We start from the raw sequence: 18,472 nt of genomic DNA, 5'->3' as shown, positions 1-18,472 counted from the left end.
TAAGTCAGGGAACACAGTAGTTGGCAGGAAACAAGGCTATAACTTGCTTCTGTCATTTTGCTTTGTGACCACATGAGGGCGGGCTCAACCCATCACATCCCAAAGCTCTCGGGCTCCCCTCAGAATTTAATCAGATTTCAATGGAACTTTGCAAATTATGTCTTTGGTGCTGTTCTGTGTTCCCTGTCTTTGGGAAAATACACTTTTCAGAAATGAACAGTGTTTTATGGATTGTCTCTAAATAGTCCTTGGGATTCAGATCAAATTTTAATCTATTGTTTTAATTTTCAAACTGCATCAATGATGTTTCTCAGGACCTGGCAATGCAGCTGCTGAAAGATCACGTAAACGCCATTTGCTTTAGAAAATCCAGCACACCCTGCAGCCCAATTCTATTCCCTCAATTTCACAGGTAAGGAAAACAAGTCTCAAGGAGGGCCGTGGTCAGAGAAAACACAGTATAATTGGGAAATTAAAGTAGCTAGAGAACAAAATGAGTGGTTGGGAATGCAGCTCATTTGACCCAAATTCTGTCCTTAATGGATGAATAACCTCTGACAAGGTCCTTCACCTCTGCCTCAGTTTTCCCATCTCACCTACCTCAGATTAAATTAGTTTCTATAAATGCTTTTTCAATGCTTCAAATGTTGCCAGTGCTTAACAAGTCCCACATGCATTAGGTGTTACCATTATAATTTCAAAGATTATATTTTCATTTTTTTAGAAATCTATTGGTACTAATGTAAATATAGCAGTTATTTTCTAATGTATAAAATATTCCATTTTTACGTTACAAAAGCTAATTTTTTCATTATCATTTTGAATGTTTGACCTACTTAATGTCTCTTTCAGACTGCTTTATTTCCTGTACTTCCTAAAATACGAATTATTTTTATTATTATTATTATTATTATTATTATTATTTGCATCTGCTGACACAGTCAACAAATATTTACTGAGCATCTACTACATGCTCTTCATTGTTCATAACACCATAAACAAAACAGATTTTGGAAACACACTCTGCCCTTGTAGAGCTTACATTCTAGTGAGGATCAGAGGGAGAGAGAATAAACAAATATTGGAGCATGTACTATGCTCAATGAGAATTTATGCTGTAATGAAAGAGAAAACAAGAATGGGAGGAGTTGCAGTTTGACATAAGGTGGTCAGAAAAATTCTTCCTCAGAAGATAATTTCTGAGCAAAGACCGAAGGCGGTTAGGGAGAGAACTGATCAGATAATTTGGGGAAGAGTTTTGCAGGTAGAGAAAGAGCAGGTGCAAACACTGGGAGTCAGGAATGTGCCTGGATGTTCAAGGTTAGAGCAGCATGACTGCACTAGACTGAAAGGGGAGGAGAACAACAGATAAAGTCAGAGGCAAAAATAAAAGAAATCAAAGAAAATGTCCGGAAATTATATTATTGCAGTAGGGTGATTTTTCTAAGCAGGACACAAAATGGTGAAGCCCTGAAAAAAAATAAAAAGATATTTCTGACTACATTAAAAAAAAAATTTATATGACAAAGATATTGTAAAATCTTTTCTCTTATGTCCTTCACGATGCCAGATTCTCCTTCTTCTCCTTTTACCCCTGTGAAGGCTTACTATGTTTCTTGCAATGTTTTTAGCAAGATCCTGCAAGCTTGTCTTGCTAAACTCGCAATCATGGCATGCACGTTTCTAGACTTGCGGAAATTCTATTTTGTTGCCAAACTTCAGCTTCTGAATGTACCTTCCCAGACTTGTTTACCCTTCCGCCATCTATTTTTCAGAACTATTGACTGATGTCTGCACTGCTCCAACCTCATGTCCTTCTCTATTTTCTCTTCACCAATCTACATGCATGGATAACATCTACTAACCACTGCTGCGCTTTCAGACTATCACCACTGCTAGCAGGTACAAAAAGCGTTCTCTCTGTTTCTCTAATAGACTGGTCTTTATTTAAAGACTCTTGTTGGCTCCTTTTCCACTTCTAAGTGGAAAGTCCCTGAAAGTCTCTTCTGGAACCTCTTTACTTCTCCATAACACTCTTCCTAAGGGACATCACCCAACCCATGACTTAAAAATGCTTCTTCCAAGAATACCATATGCGAGCCTTCAGCTGTCTACTTGATATATCCACTTGGATATCTAACAAATGCATCAAATGTAACATGGCCCAAAAAGCCATATCTTTCCACCCAAACCTGTTCTTCCTCCGGTTTTCCCCATCTACTACTCACAATCGAAACATTAACTTAGTGTTACTTAATTGTTAAACAGTGGTAAGAGAAGACATCCTTACCTTGTTTCTGATCTTATTGGAAAAATATCTAGTTTTAAGATGATATGAACTATAGATTTTTTGTAGATTTTCTTTATCAGATTAAGGAAATTCCCCTCTCTCCCTCATTTGAATTTTTATCATAATGGTTGTTGGTGTGATTGTTCATTTTATACGTCAAGTTGACTATGCCATGAAGTGTTCAGATGTTTGGTCGAATATTATCTTTTTTGTTTCTGTAAAACTGTTTTTGGATGAGTTTAAAATTTAAATCAATAGACTAAGGAAAGTAGATTGCATTGCCTAACATGGGTGGGTCTAATCCATTCAGTTGAAGCCTAAGTAGAATAAAAGTCTGACCCACACCCAAATAAGAGGATTCCTCCTGCGTCACAGCCTTGAGCTGGAACATCAATTTTTTTCCTGAATTTGGACTTGAATTGATACATCAGCTCTTCCTGGAGCTCAGATTGGAATTATACCACCAGCAGCTCTCCTGGTGTAGTTATATTCCAGCGTGCTGACTGCAGATTGAGGCTTGTCAGCCTTCATAATCATGTGAGCCAAGTTTTTATAAGATGGATATATACATATATATCCTCAGGAGAAACCTAAGTAACACAGTTGGAATTTATCAAATGCTTTTGCTGCATCTACTTGATATAATCAGATGATTTTTCTTCTTCAGCCTGTTATTGTAAAATAGTACTTTAATTGATTTTCAAATGTTGTACCAGCCCTGCATACCAGGGATAAATTCATACTGTCTTTACTTCATCCTCCATCATTGACAATGCTCCATGTCACACATCACTTGTGACATGACAATTTCTCTCAAATAAAAACATTACGGTGTGTCTTCATCCACTTTATTCACTGGATTTCGCACTGGGTGACTTCTGGCTCTTCCCCAAAGTCAAAATGATTCAGGCCATCGAGGCAGGCATGACAGCGCAACTAAAGATCCTCACGAAAGAGGACTTCCAGAACTTCAGAAAATTTCAAGCACAATGGGATAAATACTGTCAATGTGAGGGGAATATTTTGAGGGGGTTTAATGGCAATCTATCTTTTACTGTAATAATTTTTTTTTTAACTTAAACATTCACTGTTCCTTTTATCACAACTCATATTAAGTCCTCGAATCCATGAGTATGGGATGTCTTTCCATTTATTCATGTCTTTTTTAATTTATTTGAATAATATTTTATAATTTTCAGTGCATAATTATTTGCCTCCATGGTTAAGTTTATTCCTAAGTAATTTATTCTTTTTGATGCTGAACTAAAGTTATTTCTGTTCACATATAACGTTATCTCATTAGTAGAAAACCCTAAAAATTACACACACACACACACACACACACACACACACACACACTGTTAGCACAAATAAATGTATTCAACTAAGTTTCAGGATACTAAAATCAACATACAAAAATCAGTTGTGTTTCTATATACCAACAGTGAACAATCTGAAAGGGGTCTCTTTTTTCTTTATCCATTTTGACAGACTCTGTCATTTAATTTGTGTATTTAGACCATTGGAATTTAAAGTGATTATTGCTACAGATTAATATCTACCATGTTCATAACTGCTTTCTATTCATTCTTCTTGATATTTCGTTTTTGTCTTTCCCTCTTTTTCTATCTTCTCTGGTTTTAATTGAGCATTTTATATATTTCCATTTTCTCTTCTTTCTTAGCACATCAATTTTATTGTTTTCTTTAAACTTAAGTGCATTCCCTAGAGTTTACAATGTATGATTCCAACTGATTCAAATCCACTTGCTTCATCAGGACTTTCATTAGAGTACTTTATGACAGAGTTTTTCTAATTCCTTCTTTTGGTCCCTTGCATCATTCATATAATTTATCTATAAGCTATAATCATTGAATAAATTGCTACTATTTTTATTTTGAACAAACTGTTATCTATTAGATCAATTAAGAAAAATAAAAGATTTATTTTACCTTCATTTATTTCTTCTCTAATGGTCTTTATTTCCTTATGGAGGTCTGAATTTCTGACCTATACCTTTTCCCTTCTTTCTGAAGAACTTCTTTTAACATGTTTTGTAAGGCAGGTCTACAGGCAACAAATTCCATCAATTTTTGTTTGAGAGAAATTTCACTTCTCCTTAACTTTTTTAAAGCTTAGTAGTTTAGGATTTACTTTTATGAAAGTATGCTGGCAAATATTAAAACTCTATACCTGGAATTTCAATGTTATTATATAAACACAAAATACCCAATGTTAAATGCTGATTTGCCATGCCTCACTCTATTGAACTATTGTATATTATATAGAAAGATATTTTCAGAGTTTTGTGACTACTTAAATTCTTTCCTATTATTCGTCAGCAAAATCTTCATGAAATATAAGTGCCTGGTATTAAAAGTAGTTATTTTTTCTCCTGGAATATTCTAAAGTATGCCAATTTAGATTACCCTTCAAATTTCCAGGGCATTAGGGATATATAAGTAGAATATCCAAGAATATTTTTTCCATATTTACAGTTATTACAGGAATAACTTTATCATAGTTATTACCAAAATTCCTTTGACTATCACATAATTTAGAAATCCTAAGCAAACATAAGAAATATGATCGAGTTATTTTTTAATATAAGTATTACATCACATCAATCAATTTTAGGCTAAATTCTTAAAAGGATTCAAAAAACATTCGTGTCTTCTAATTGCCAAAGTATTCATGGGGTGGAAAATGTAAGAAAAATGATAGAAATAAAAATATCAAACTATTCTAATTCTTAAAATAAGAAATTTTCAAATTAAGAAATTATCATTGTTACTTATAAAATATGTCTTGCTTTTAATCTCAAGTTCACTTTAAATACTTGACATACAATTTAGTACCTAACAATACTCTAACTAAATCATTTGTTAATATTTATACAGTGTTACTCCTCTGGATAGACAGGTTTAAGACAATAATTTTCAATTAATGCTGAAAAACACCACTGCATAGTCACAATCACAATTGATGATTAACTTATTAATGGATTACCAAATTATATAGGAATTCATGGGGCATAAGGATCAATGAAGAGACTAGTCTGATAATTTCTTATTGTGTAATTAATATTCCACTCATTTACTTTACATAATTTGATCAACAAAAGATTTCAAGTTTTCTCCTTTTTCTTTAATTTTTTTTTTTTTTTTTTTTTTTTTTAGAACAACTCAATGATTTTGGTGATTGGTTACTATAAGATAGAGACCATTAGGGGAAAAGTACAAAATGGCAAATGGCACTGAAAACCAATGCCAGTACTCATCTCATTATGGTTATAAATAAAGATATTAATTTTCATGTTATTCACTTTTCTTTAGAATATAAATCAAAGCCATTAACTTGAACCTGAGGTATATATATACACAATCTTATACAGAATACTTTTCGCAAGTCATACTACATTTAAAGTTTTTGGGAATCAAATACCTGTGTTAATGGAAAAGAAGGAAACAATGTTCAACTAGGGAAGCTTATACTGATCATAGTAAGCTCTAAAAATTAAAAGTGTCTTCCTTTTTCTTTGTACTAACCACAAGCTTACACAATGTCCTGAGAGTATTCATAATGAGAAAAAATGTCAATCACAGCTTTAAAACCTTACTTTGGAACTAATAAGAAAGCAAATTGAAAGATGAGGCTTCATCTTTGTTTTCAAATAAGTGGTCTTAATTTTTTTTTATTATAGAAGATGTTTAAATCAGTTTGTTATAAATATATCTAAACCATTAAATTTTGCAGCTTTTAGGTGGACTCTAGAACTTCATTTCTACAAGTCTATGTGAAGAAGTCAAAGATTTCATTGAATCTTAAATGTGTCATTTAAGTCAATGGTACAATTTCTCACCTGCAGTACTATTTTAATGCAATAAAATAAAACTATAAAAGGAAGAAGGGAGAAAACTAACTTCAGTATTCATTGATTTGGAAATGGGTAAATATATTATGCTATAATAATAGAACTACCATATGATCCAGCAATTCCACTTCTGGGTAGTTATCTGAAGAGACAAAAACATTAACTCGGAAGGATATATGCACCCACATTTCTTTGAAGCACTATTTACAGTGCCCAAGTATGGAAACAACCTAAATGTCTACTGAGGGAAGAATGAACAAAGAAAATGTGGCGCATATATATATATATATGTACATATATATGACAAATGATAGAAATATGAGTATGTGAGTATATATATACATATATACATATATACATATATATGAGGTCTGACAATTATGTTCACAAACTTGTTGCAATGATGTTGCTAACCTTTTTTGATATCAGAGGGATTATTCGTTATGAATTTGTACCAACTGGACAAAGAGTTAACCAAGTTTACTATCTGGAAGTGCTGAAAAGGCTGCGTGAAAAAGTCAGATGACCTGAACTTTTCACCAACAATTCATGGCTCTTGATCACAACAATTCACCAGCTCACACGGCACTGTCTGTCAGGGACTTTTTAGTCAGTAAACAAATAACTGATTCGAACACCCTCCCTACACACCTGATCTGGCCCCCAATGACTTTGTTCTTTACGCGAAGATAAAGGAAATATTGAAAGAAAGACATTTTGATGACATTCAGGACATCAAGGGTAATACGACAACAGCTCTGATGGCCATTCCAGAAAAAGAGTTCCAAAATTGCTTTGAAGGGTGGACTAGATGCCGGCATCGATGCATAGCTTCCCAAAAGGAGTACTTCGAAGGTGACCATAGTGATATTCAGCAATGAGGCATGCAGCACTTTTCCTAGGATGAGTTCGCGAACTTAATTGTCAGATTTCGTGTGTGTGTGTGTGTGTGTGTGTGTGTCTGTGTGTGTGTAAAAGAATATTATTCAGCCATAAAAAAGAATGAAAAGAATGAAATCATTTGTAACAGCATTGGTGTACTTCAAGCGCATTATGCTAAGTGAATTCAGTCAGAGAAAAACAAATAACATACAATCTCACCTATACGTCGAACTTTAAAAAATTAAAATAAAATAAAACCTCATGGACACAGTGAAGAGATTAGTGGTTTCTATAGTTGGGGGTTGGAAGACGGGCAAAATGAGCAGAGATTCAAAAGATCCAAGTTTCCAGTTAAGAGTCCTGGGGATGGAATACGCAGCAAGGTGACTATAGTTAATAATGCTGTATTGCATATTTGAAAGTTGCTAAGAGAGTAGATCTTAGAAGTTCTCATCACAAAAAAATGTTTTGTAACAATACATGGTGACAGAGATTAACTAGACTTATTGTGGTGATCATTTTGCAATGTACACAATTATAGAATCATGATGTTATACAGCTGCAACTAATATAATGTTATATGTCAGCTACACCTCAATTTTAAAAACTGTGGTGTAATGATAGACCAGTACTTAGCTGCTAAAGTGAATGAGCTAAAGCCACATGCATCAACCTGGAGAGATCTCAAACACGTAACACTGAGGGTTATTTTTTTAAAGCAGTTGTACCATAATTCCTTAAAAACAACAGTTACATAAATGTTAGTAACATTGTGGGGATGCTAACAACTGCAGTAAAATAGGAAGATGTAGACTGGAAGGATAAAAGCTAAGCTCTGACCAGTATCTCCCTCTGGACTTTGGAAAGACTCTTCCCTTCAGTGTTAATTAGCGCCTGCTAAGAACTAGGGGCAACACTAGGCGCTTTGCTGTAATGATTTTTAATCTCCAACAGAACAGTTGGAAATACAGGACCTCTTTTAGATGGTTTGCAGACCGGTGGATTCATTCGTTTACCACGTATTTGGAACTTCACCTCTGTTTCCTCAGCTGCGAGATGGGACTAAGAAGAGTATCTTCCTAATTTTGTCAGAATGAAGCAATTTATGTAAAGAGGTGACTGAGCTGCCTGGCATATAATGAGTGCCCAAGAAATGACAGGTGACGGTTCACCAGGATGGGTTCAGATCTTTGATCCCTGGCTGAGAAGGAGATTGAAAACTCAGAGCTCAAATGTCTGTGGAGCTCTCTGAGATGCATTGAAGCTATAAACCGAAGAGCCCCAATGGTCTCAGAGAAAGACTTTCCAAAACTTGGGGGTTCTCCTAGGAATCTAGCGCCTGGCATCGGTCTGGCACAAAGGGAGGCTGAAGGGAAGTTCCCAAGGCGCGGTTGGGGGAGAGCCGGGCGAAGTTCAAGGACAGGAAACCGCCTGGCGAGTAGCAGCACAGAGAGGGCGTGACAGAGGCGGGGGGAGGGGCGGCGCCCGGGGTGACACTGGGAGTTCCGGACTTGCTGCAAGGACGGTAGCAGAGGGGCCAGGATTGTCACCACTTCAGACAGCAGTGGAGTTAGTGGACATCGGAGCCGTACTCGCAGCGATGGGCTGCCTAGTGGCTGCCTTCTGGTCCCTCCTCAATCCCCGCACTCTCCTGCTGGGTGCTGTCGTCTTTCTGTTCCTTGCCAATTACTTCAAAAGGCAGCGTCCCAACAACTACCCACCTGGACCCCCGCTTCTACCTATCGTTGGAAACTTCTTCCATATGGGCTTTAAGGAGCCACACCTTTCGCTTCAACAGGTAGGAGCAGGGAGTGGTGCTGAGCTGTGCCCTAACCCTGACCTGCAGTACAAGGGCCATCCTGGGGACTGAGGGCAGGAGGATGGTGGCTCTGCCTCTACTGCCATTACCCTGGTAAATCCCGCTTTGAGCCTTGTTCTCACCGTCAGCTGGCATGATTTCTGAAACCCTTCCTTTCTAGGCGTGAAATATTGTTAACTGTTGACGATTTAAGTGTGCTAGGCATGTCACATTCTAATGCATTTAATTGTGTCATGTTAAATATTATCGGAGCATCCTATGGTGATATGATCTCCTTGTTTTCTGTAATATTATTATCTTTCCCAAATGCTGTACTTTCCCTCTGGAAGGTTCCATTTCCCATGTGTAAATTGATAATACTACTAAATCGTCACCACTTTGAACTGAATTGCTGTCATCACCACAACTGAGCCCCTCACATTCAGCCTTCTCTCCCTGCAATCCATTCTCTCTAAAGTAATCCTTTAAAAATGGCATTCCTCAGCTTTCATTTTCCTAGCGCTCCTGGCTGCTAAGACCCCTTGAGTTCAGACTCCTTAGGGAGCCACGTGGAACCCTTATGACCCAGCCTCTTTCCACTTCTTTATAATCACCTCCCATCAGGGCTCCCTAACTGTGGCCACTCTGAATCCCTTAAAAATTTTCTCCAACATCCAACACTTGCTCAAAAATCCTCAACTGGTTTCCTGCCTCTCTGCACAGGTACCTTGCTGAGACACAACACTGTGATAGGTGGTTGTGAAGATTAAATAGAACAGTGAATGGTCAATATAACATGGCTTATGGTAGGTGCACAAAAAATATTAGTTCCCCTTTCCCTAGAAATGCCAGGAGCACTTTAAACACAAGCCCATATACTCAAGTGCTGGTGGAGAAGGTTTTATCACTTTCTGGGAGAAACACCCAATTGGTAACACTAAGTTACAGGATTAGTCACAGAATTTTAAAGCTAGGCTCCTAAACCTGTACCCTTGTTAAGAAATGTGTCATTTAGTTCCAATATTATGACATTTTTCTGTTTTCTTTCTGGTAGTGATTTCCAGTTTGATTCCATTATGGTGAGAGGATATACGCAGTATAATTTCAATTTTTAAAACTATGTTAAGTTTGGTTTTATGACCCAGGATACAGTCCCATTCATGCTTGAAAAAAATGTGCGCTAGTTATATGCAGATTTTTGACTGAGCAGGAGGTCTGGGCCTCTAACCTTGGATGTCTGTATTCTGCTGTTGCTGGGCAGTGTTCCTATAAGTTAATTAGATCTTATTGGATGATGGCGTTGTTTAATTGTCATATGCTTGCTGACTTCTTATGTACTGATTGCATCAGTTACTAGGAGATTCATTTTGAAGTCTCCAATTATAATTACAAGTTTGTCTATTTTTCTACTCAATACTGGTAGTTTTTCATTTATGTACTTGGCAGATCTTTTATTTGGTGCATATGCATTAAAATTGTTAGGTCATCTTGGTGATTTGACTCTAATTATTACATAATATCTCTCTTTATCCCTGGTGATGTTCTTTGCCTGAACTTTATCTGATATAACATTGCCGTATCAGCTCTCTTTTGATTATTATTTGCATGACCTATGATTCTCCAATGTATTATTTTAACCTACTTATATCATTGTATTTAAAATCAGTTTCTTGTAGATAGCATAGAGGAGTCATTTTTTTTCATTCTGTCAATCTTTCATTTTGTTCTGTTTTACTGTATTTTAAGATTTTTATTAAAAATATAGCTAACGTACAGTATTATATTAATTTCAGATGTACACCACAGTTATTTAATGTTTATAAATGTTAAATCTATCAAGAAGTGATCACCATAAGTGCAGCAACCATCTGACACCATACTATGCTATCACAATATTATTGACTATATCCCCTATGCTGTATATTATATCCCTAGGACTTGTTTTATACCTGGAAATATTGACCTTTTATTCCCCTTCACCTTTTCCCCCTTTTGTAATTTTTCAACTACAGTTGACATTCAATATTATTTTATATTAATTTCAGGTGTACAGCATAGTTGTTAGACATTTATATAATTTTAGAAGTGATCCCCCTATATAACCTAGTACCCATCTAGCACTATAAATAGTTATGACCATATTATTGACTATATTCCCTACGATTTACTTTACATTGCCACGACTACTTTGTAACTAACAATTTGCACTTCTTAACGCCTTCACCTTTTTCACCCTGCCCTCCAACCCCTCCCGTCTATCACCCAACATATCCAGTATCCACCTGATACCATACATAGTTATTACAATATTATCGACTATGTTCCTTATCCTATACCCTACATCCCCATAACTACTTTTTAACAGCCAATTTGTACTTCTTAATCCAGCCCGTTTTTCACCCACACCTCCAAACTTCCTACCATCTGGCAACCATCAAAATGTTTTCTGTATCTATGATTCTGTTTCTGATTCATTGGTTCATTTTGTTCTTTAGCTTCCACATATAAGTGAAATCACATTGCATCTGTCTTTCTGTGTCTGACACTCCACTCAGCACAATTTCCTCCAGGTCCATCCATACAGCCGCAGATGGCAAGAACCCATTCCCTTCCATGGCCAAGCAATATTCCGTTGTATATATGTACCACCTCTTCTTTATCCATTCTTCCATTGATGTCCATGGAAGGACACCCAGGCTGCCTCCACATCTGGGTCATTGTAAACAATGCTGCAATTAATATATGGATGCACACGTCCCCTTGAAGTAGTAGTTGGGTTTCTATGGATAATTACACAGAAGTGGAATTACTGGGTTCTTCTTTGTGTCTTGTTATAGCCTTTGTTTTAAAATCTATTTTGTCTGGTATAAGTATTGCTACCCCAGCCTTCATGGGTTTTTTGTTTGTTTCCATTTTCATGAAACATGTTTTTCCATCCCTTTACTTTCCATCTGTGTGTGTATCTTTTAATCTAAGTGAGTCTCTTGCAGGCAGCATATGTAAGAGTTTTGTTTTCTTATCCATTCATCCATCCTATGACTTTTGATTGGAGCGTTTCATCTATTTGCATCAAAAGTACGTGTTGATAGATGTGTACCTGTTGCCATTTTATTATTCATAATTTTATTTTATTTTATTTCCTTCTTAAAGAAGTCCCTCTAACATTCCTTGTAATACTGGTTTGGTGGTGAGGATCTCCTATAGATTTCCTGTCTGGGAAGCCATTTATCTGCCCTTCAATTTTAAATGATAGGCTTACTGGGTACGGTACCCTTGGCTGTAGGCCTTTCATCGTGTTGAATATTTTGTGCCAATCCCTTGTGGCCCTTGTCAGTTGAGAAATCAGCTGACAATCTTATGGGAGCTCCCTTGTAGGTAACTAACTGCTTTTCCCTTGCTGCTTTTAGGATTCTCTCTGTCTTTAACCTTTGCCATTTCAATTATAATGTGTCTTGGTGTGGGCATCTTTGGGTTGATATTGTTTGGGACTCTCTGTGCCTCCTGGACTGTATGTCTGTTTCCTTTGCCAGGTTAGGAAAATTTTCAGTCATTATTTCTTCAAATAGGTTCTCAATCCCTTGCTTTCTCTCTTCTCCTTCTGGTACCCCTATGATGTGAATGTAGTTATACTTATTGTTGTTCCACAAGTCTCTTAAACTATCCTCCTTTTTTTGGATTCTTTTTTCTTTTTGCTGTTATAACTGGGTATTTTATGCTACCTTGTCTTCTAAATCACTGATTCTATCCTCTGCTTCATCTAGTCTGCTGGTAATTCCCTCTAGTGCATTCTTCATTTCAGTTATCATATTCTTCACTTCTGACTAGTTGTTTTTTATGGTTTCTATGTTCTTTTTTATGCTTGCTGTCTCTTTGTTGAAGTTCTCACTAAGCTCCTTGAGTATCCTTATAACCGTTCTTTTGAACTCTTTATCTGGTAGGTTGCTTGCCTCCACTTCGTTTCATTCTTTTTATGGAGTTTTCTCCTGTTCTTTCATTTGGGATGCATTTTTTGTTTCTTTATATTGGCTGCCTCTCTGTGTTTGTTTCTATGTGTTAGGTACATCAGCTATATCTCCCATCTTGGCCGGGTGGCCTTATGTAGTACATGACCTTGGAGCCTTGGCACATTTTCCCTGGTCACCTGTTCTGGGTGCTCCAGGTGTATCCCTTGTGTAGATTATGTGTGCCCTCCTGTTTTAGTTGAGCCTGGATGGCTATTGGCATGTGAGTAGGTGGGATTGACCATCAGGCTTATTGGCTGTAGGAATTGGCCCCATCAGCATGGGGCTTACACCACTGAGTAGAATTTGCCCCAGCCCTGTGGTACTTGTTAAGGCTTCTTGATATGTGTGCCACTTGAGGGATTAATTGGGTGGTGCTCTGCTGTGGACTGAAGGCTAACCTCCAGTTATGTTGGTTCTGGAGCCTCTTGGAGGTGCTCCTGTGCAGGCCCAGGTACCCAATACTTGTGACCTGGTAGGAGCTACAAACAAAGTGGTTGTTTGCTGCCTGTATCTGCCAGTCACATTTAATTGGTGAATTTAGATAATTTATATTTAATGTAATTATTGATATGTTAATCTTACGTCTGCCATTTTATCATTTATTTTCTATTTTTTCCTCTCTTTTATTCTGTCTGTTTCTTCTTTCCTGTCTTGCTGTGGCTCACTTGAACATATTTTTTTTAAGAATTCAACATTAATTTAGTGTTTCTGAATGTATCTCTGTATTTTGTTTTAAGTGGTTGCTCTAAAGATTGCAAGATGCACACATAGCTTAATGAAGTCTGCTAGTTTCAACATTTTACCACCTTATGATCATTTAGGTCCCCTTATTCTCTACACTTTATAATATATATGTCTTAAATATTAGATTTTCAAGAAACTTTATGATTCAAAAAAAGTTAAGAACCGCTGTTATAAAGTTTTAGTCCTTATTTCCTTAGTTTTTTTTTTTCCTTTTTTTCTTTATTGGATAGAAATGTTTTTTAACTATAAAAGCTGTAAATACACGTTGAGACATTTTAAAATACAGTTACGTGAATAAGAAAGAATCTCACCGCTTCTTGCACTCACACCTCCCCCAACACTCACACACACACACACACACACACACTGCTCGCTCACTGCCGGTGAGAGTTCAGAGGAACAAACCCTCTCACCTAGGGCAGGTAGGAGTCAGAATCAATACACCTACTTGCTTCCTTTTCCTTTTTGTTTCTTTGTCTCTTTGGTCTTTTGGTTCTTGAGTTAATGACTTTAATTAAGCAGGATCTCTCTCAACTTTATATCTCTTCATGATCATGTTTCAACTCTTTTCTCACTAACCCTCCAACTTTAATTGTTCTTTATCCTAAACATTATTTTGCTCCACCTTATTATTTACTTAATCCTACATTTGGAATTTTTATCTCTCATATTAAATATCCTGTGTCCTATTGCTTTTCTTTGCCTTTTACAGCTCCTATGTTAATGCTTTTCTCTTTATTCTACTATTTTCATTTTTGGTTTTAAGCCAGTTTTAGCCCACTGAACCATCATCTTATTTTTAGTTACTTTCATTCCTTTACTGTGTATTTTTTTTAATGACTCATTCAGTGTTGTACATTGAAAAGTATGCTCTAACTTACAAAGACTTCTCTGATTTCTGAGGTTCATACATTTATTTCCACATAAATCAATTGGCACAGTGCCTCGTACAGCACACTTAAAAATTGTAATATATAACCATAGTCAATACAGGGCTTCAAGAGATCATTTGACCTATCCATGGTTACACAGCTGATAATAACATAAAGATTATCCAGTAGTATTGGTCTAGAAATATACAGTAACAGAGAGCAGGTAGAGATGGAACTCTGAAGAACTTCATTTCATAACAAGTACTGGAGTGCAGAGTGCCTTCCAAGTACAGGCTGAGGTTCTAGGTAGTACTCATAATCAGGTAGGAGTCATTTGGCTTAACCTGAGGTTTTCAGCTGTTCTAAAACATCCTTAATTGAATATCCTAGAGTAATCAAGAAATCCTTTTATGAAGCCTGAACAGTCCATCCTGGCATTCAGCAAGATGAAATAAAAAACCTGCTTGATTTACATGGCCCCATTCCCTGCCATTTCTTAGAAGTAAACACATGTGCTTTAGAGGTAGACCAGCTCGAGATGGAATCTTGGCTCAACGCTTTCTAGCAAGACATGGCATACTTTGCTAGAGATGAACAAAGATTGGTGGAGGTCTCTGGGGCATAAGAACAATGGAAAAATTGAGTCAGGCTCGGTGTTTTAATATGGGAGCAGGGAGGTAGAATGACATTGAATCCACTGTATTTGCTCTGATGGTGGTGGTGGGGTCCCGGACACTAAGGGTGACATGGGGGAGCATAAGTGCTTGGGAATCGGGGAGGAGGGGCCACAGACACCTGGAGAAAAAGAAGCCCTTCTATTTCATCAACTGCCAGCAACGTGACACAGCCTAGTAGACAAGAGGCAGGGGCAGGGTCTTATGAGAGTCGTCTCTTAAATAGACAGGTCAGGAGAGACTTTGACTGGTGACCATTCACTGCTATTCAACCCATCTTGCACATACCTGCGCCTTTGTGCATACTCATGACACACCCACACGCTTGTCCGTTCTCGTCACCACTCCCCCTGTCATTCTCACTTTCATTCTCTCTCCCACTAAACTCACCTACTAGGTCCCGGCACCAACTCAGTTTCATGTTCTTGTTCTCCAGTCTCACGTAATGCCTGCCAAATTCCCACCACTCAATAGCTTTGTCACCTTGGCTACCTTACTTGGCTAGGACTCATTTTCGTTTTCTGAAAGACAAGGAAAATCATTACTACCTTGGGGTGGTTGTGAGATTGAGTATGATAAAATGTGAAAGTGGCTTAACGTGAAACCCAGGAATGTGGCCGTCTGTGACCACGAGTGCCTTCCTCCCACACATCCATGTGCACCTGTCCTCTCTGTCACCATGAGCATGCATCCACATCCCTTTGCACACAGAGCCCGGTGATTCCTCAGAGACTCGAGTGGCTCTGCACCAGGTACCAGGGAGCAAAATGCCTTTCACATTGCTGCTGTCATTCTACTTTACAAAACCCTTTGAGGGAGGAATCATTTTTTTCCTTTTATAGCTGTCGAGCTGAGGCTCAAAAGAGGGAAACAACTCTCTCAAGGGCCCACAGCTAGTGAAGCATAGAGCTAAGATTCAAATGTGGCTCTGGAGCTAGAGTGCTTTTCTCCCGACCTGACCCCAGCTCTATAATGAATTTTCCATCTTCTAGTCCACATTGAGAAAAGGGACATTCCCTTTTGGTTAAACAGATGTGATTTATTAAGAAGTCCATGGTTGCTACACCAGACTTATACTAAACAGATGTCAGCCCTGTTTGGTGAGTCACATGTGTTGAAATCCCTCCCTTCACTAGACTCTAAGATGCTTGAGTTTAGAGACCCGTTATTTCATTATAGTTATAGCTTTATAACTTGTTTTCAGGACAGTGGTACATGTTTGCTCAATTCGTGTAGGTTGGCTACATGAATGGATGTTTTATAAGGTATGTCCATGTCCTGCAGTGAATTAAATCCAGGTCTGATTGCCAGGAGGAGGAAAGGAAACAGGGAGGGACATTCCCATCAGTTCAAGGTGAGCACACACTGCATGCACACGCAGACTGCCCTCAATACAAGCTGCCCAGCTACACACACTCCCTTCTTTCCTGGATACACAGACATGTGCATATTCATCTGTAATTATTGAATGTTTTTCAGCATGTGAAGAAATATGGCAACATTTTCAGCATGGAAGTCGGTTGCTTCTCTACAGTTATTGTAACTGGATTACCCTTAATCAAAGAAGCCCTTGTCCACCAGGACCAAAAGATTGTGAACCGCCCCGTGGCCCCTATCCGAGACCTGATCTTCAAGAACAATGGTAAGTTTTTGACCAATGGAAGATGTATATGTCTAATATTCTTAAGGTCTTTTAAAGGTGCCTCTGTGTCAATAATTCTCCACCACTCCCCAGAGACAATCCCATTATAAAATTCCTGCCATTAAAGGAAGTTGGATGCTCACATTTCCCTATTTAAGGTACCCTCTCACAGGATTCGGCAGGGTAAGCATTAATGTCAGGGATTTGGGAAAAGTTGCATCTCCTGTGTGAACTCACTTTAGATGCTATGATTGACAAGTAACCCATCATTCAATGATAGCAGAGAAAGAGGCAATGCATTCGCTTTTTCTTCCCCTAGGAAACGTATGTGGTTCTGCTTCCTCCTGCTGCTTATTAATTCCTTCTTTCTGCCTATAGTTCCTTATGTGTTTTCATTAAATTGTGTTTGACAGAATATCTTGGGCCTTCCTGTCTATGTTAGACCAGTGTGGCATGAATACTCTAAATTGTCATTAAGTAAATTTAAATATTTAAAAATCTAAATGAGAAATTCAAGTCTATTACTCTACCAAAGCACCATTTTGTTTCAGGTACTTCCCCAATGCCTCTTTGAAATATTTTATCCATTAACTCTACATCCATTCCCTGTAGTTATTATGTGCCATGTGAAGCTCAGCTAGGCATCAGTGATGTAACAGTGAGTAGAATTTATAAACTCCAAGTCCCTATATAAGTCCAATTCTATTCAGAAAAAAAGACAGTGTCAATTAACTATAACAATTTTAAGCCTTGTGCTATGAAGATAAATGTAGGATACACTTACTAAGGGTATCCAATCTACTCCTGAGATTCATAAAAAACTTACACAAGTAAATTACAATGAATTTAATAAAGTGAAGAAACAATCAGGCCGAGGGACTAGAATCTATTAATAAAAAGTCCCTGAGGTATGAAGGACAGTGAATTTGAGGAATTGAAAAGGTGGCCAATGTGGCAAACACAAAAATTAAATGGAGATAGTTAAATGGAGATGAAGCTGCTGACCTTGTCCAGGCATAGTTCATGCAAGTAAGTACTTGTTAAAGATGTTTGTTTTTACCCAAATAACAGTGAAGCTCTTCAGTGGTTTTCATTAAAGAATGGAATCATCATATTTACACTGCACATTTTAAAAACATTTGGTTCCCAATGGAGATAACAGAATCATGGAAACAAGAGACTATTTTTAGCCTTTTAGGATTGAGAAGGCTGTAGCTTGGATGAGAGAGATGGCAAGGAATGACAATATAGCAGGTTAAACCAGGACAGTGGCAGTGAAGATACATGGGTTGAATATATTCAGCAGGTAAATCCAGTAAGACACGATGACCTAATTGAAAGGAGAATGGAGCAAGAATGAAGTGTTGAGATGGACACTAAAATGGATAAATGATGGAAAGAAAGAACATTTGGAGGAGTACAGGGTGTTTGGTATGACTTCAGGAGGCGACTTTTATGTAGAAAAGCATGAATTCAATCCTGGATATGCTCTTTCAAATGCCGTTCAGTTGGCAAAGTCAAGCAGACAGTTGTATATGTGTCTGGAGCTCGGAGATAGAAATAGATGGTCACTATCAACAGATGTTATTTAAAATTTTAGGACTCGATGAGATTTCCCTGAACAGGAGTATAGGGTGAAAAAAGAGAAGCTCTTCTTATCTTGAAGAGCTCCATCATTTCAGAATTTGGTAG

The 18,472-nt window shown here is 37.5% G+C and overlaps 1 protein-coding gene across 1 annotated transcript in view; it reads left to right on the top strand.

The window, feature by feature from the left end:
• Window positions 1-18,472, top strand: part of LOC109437244 (cytochrome P450 2J2-like) — a 47,513-nt gene that overhangs the window by 8,561 nt on the left and 20,480 nt on the right. The window contains exons 2-3 of the mRNA XM_074334799.2: window positions 8,408-8,844; window positions 16,618-16,780. Coding sequence (XP_074190900.2) covers window positions 8,408-8,844; window positions 16,618-16,780 — 600 coding nt within the window. The remainder of the gene's footprint in view (window positions 1-8,407; window positions 8,845-16,617; window positions 16,781-18,472) is intronic.

This window comes from Rhinolophus sinicus, chromosome 14, assembly GCF_057876585.1.
Source record: "Rhinolophus sinicus isolate RSI-liver-muscle chromosome 14, RSI-T2T, whole genome shotgun sequence".
Classification (NCBI taxonomy): domain Eukaryota; kingdom Metazoa; phylum Chordata; class Mammalia; order Chiroptera; family Rhinolophidae; genus Rhinolophus; species Rhinolophus sinicus.
The sequence above is the reverse complement of the archived record's forward strand: the minus strand, read 5'-3'. Positions and strand labels throughout refer to the sequence as shown.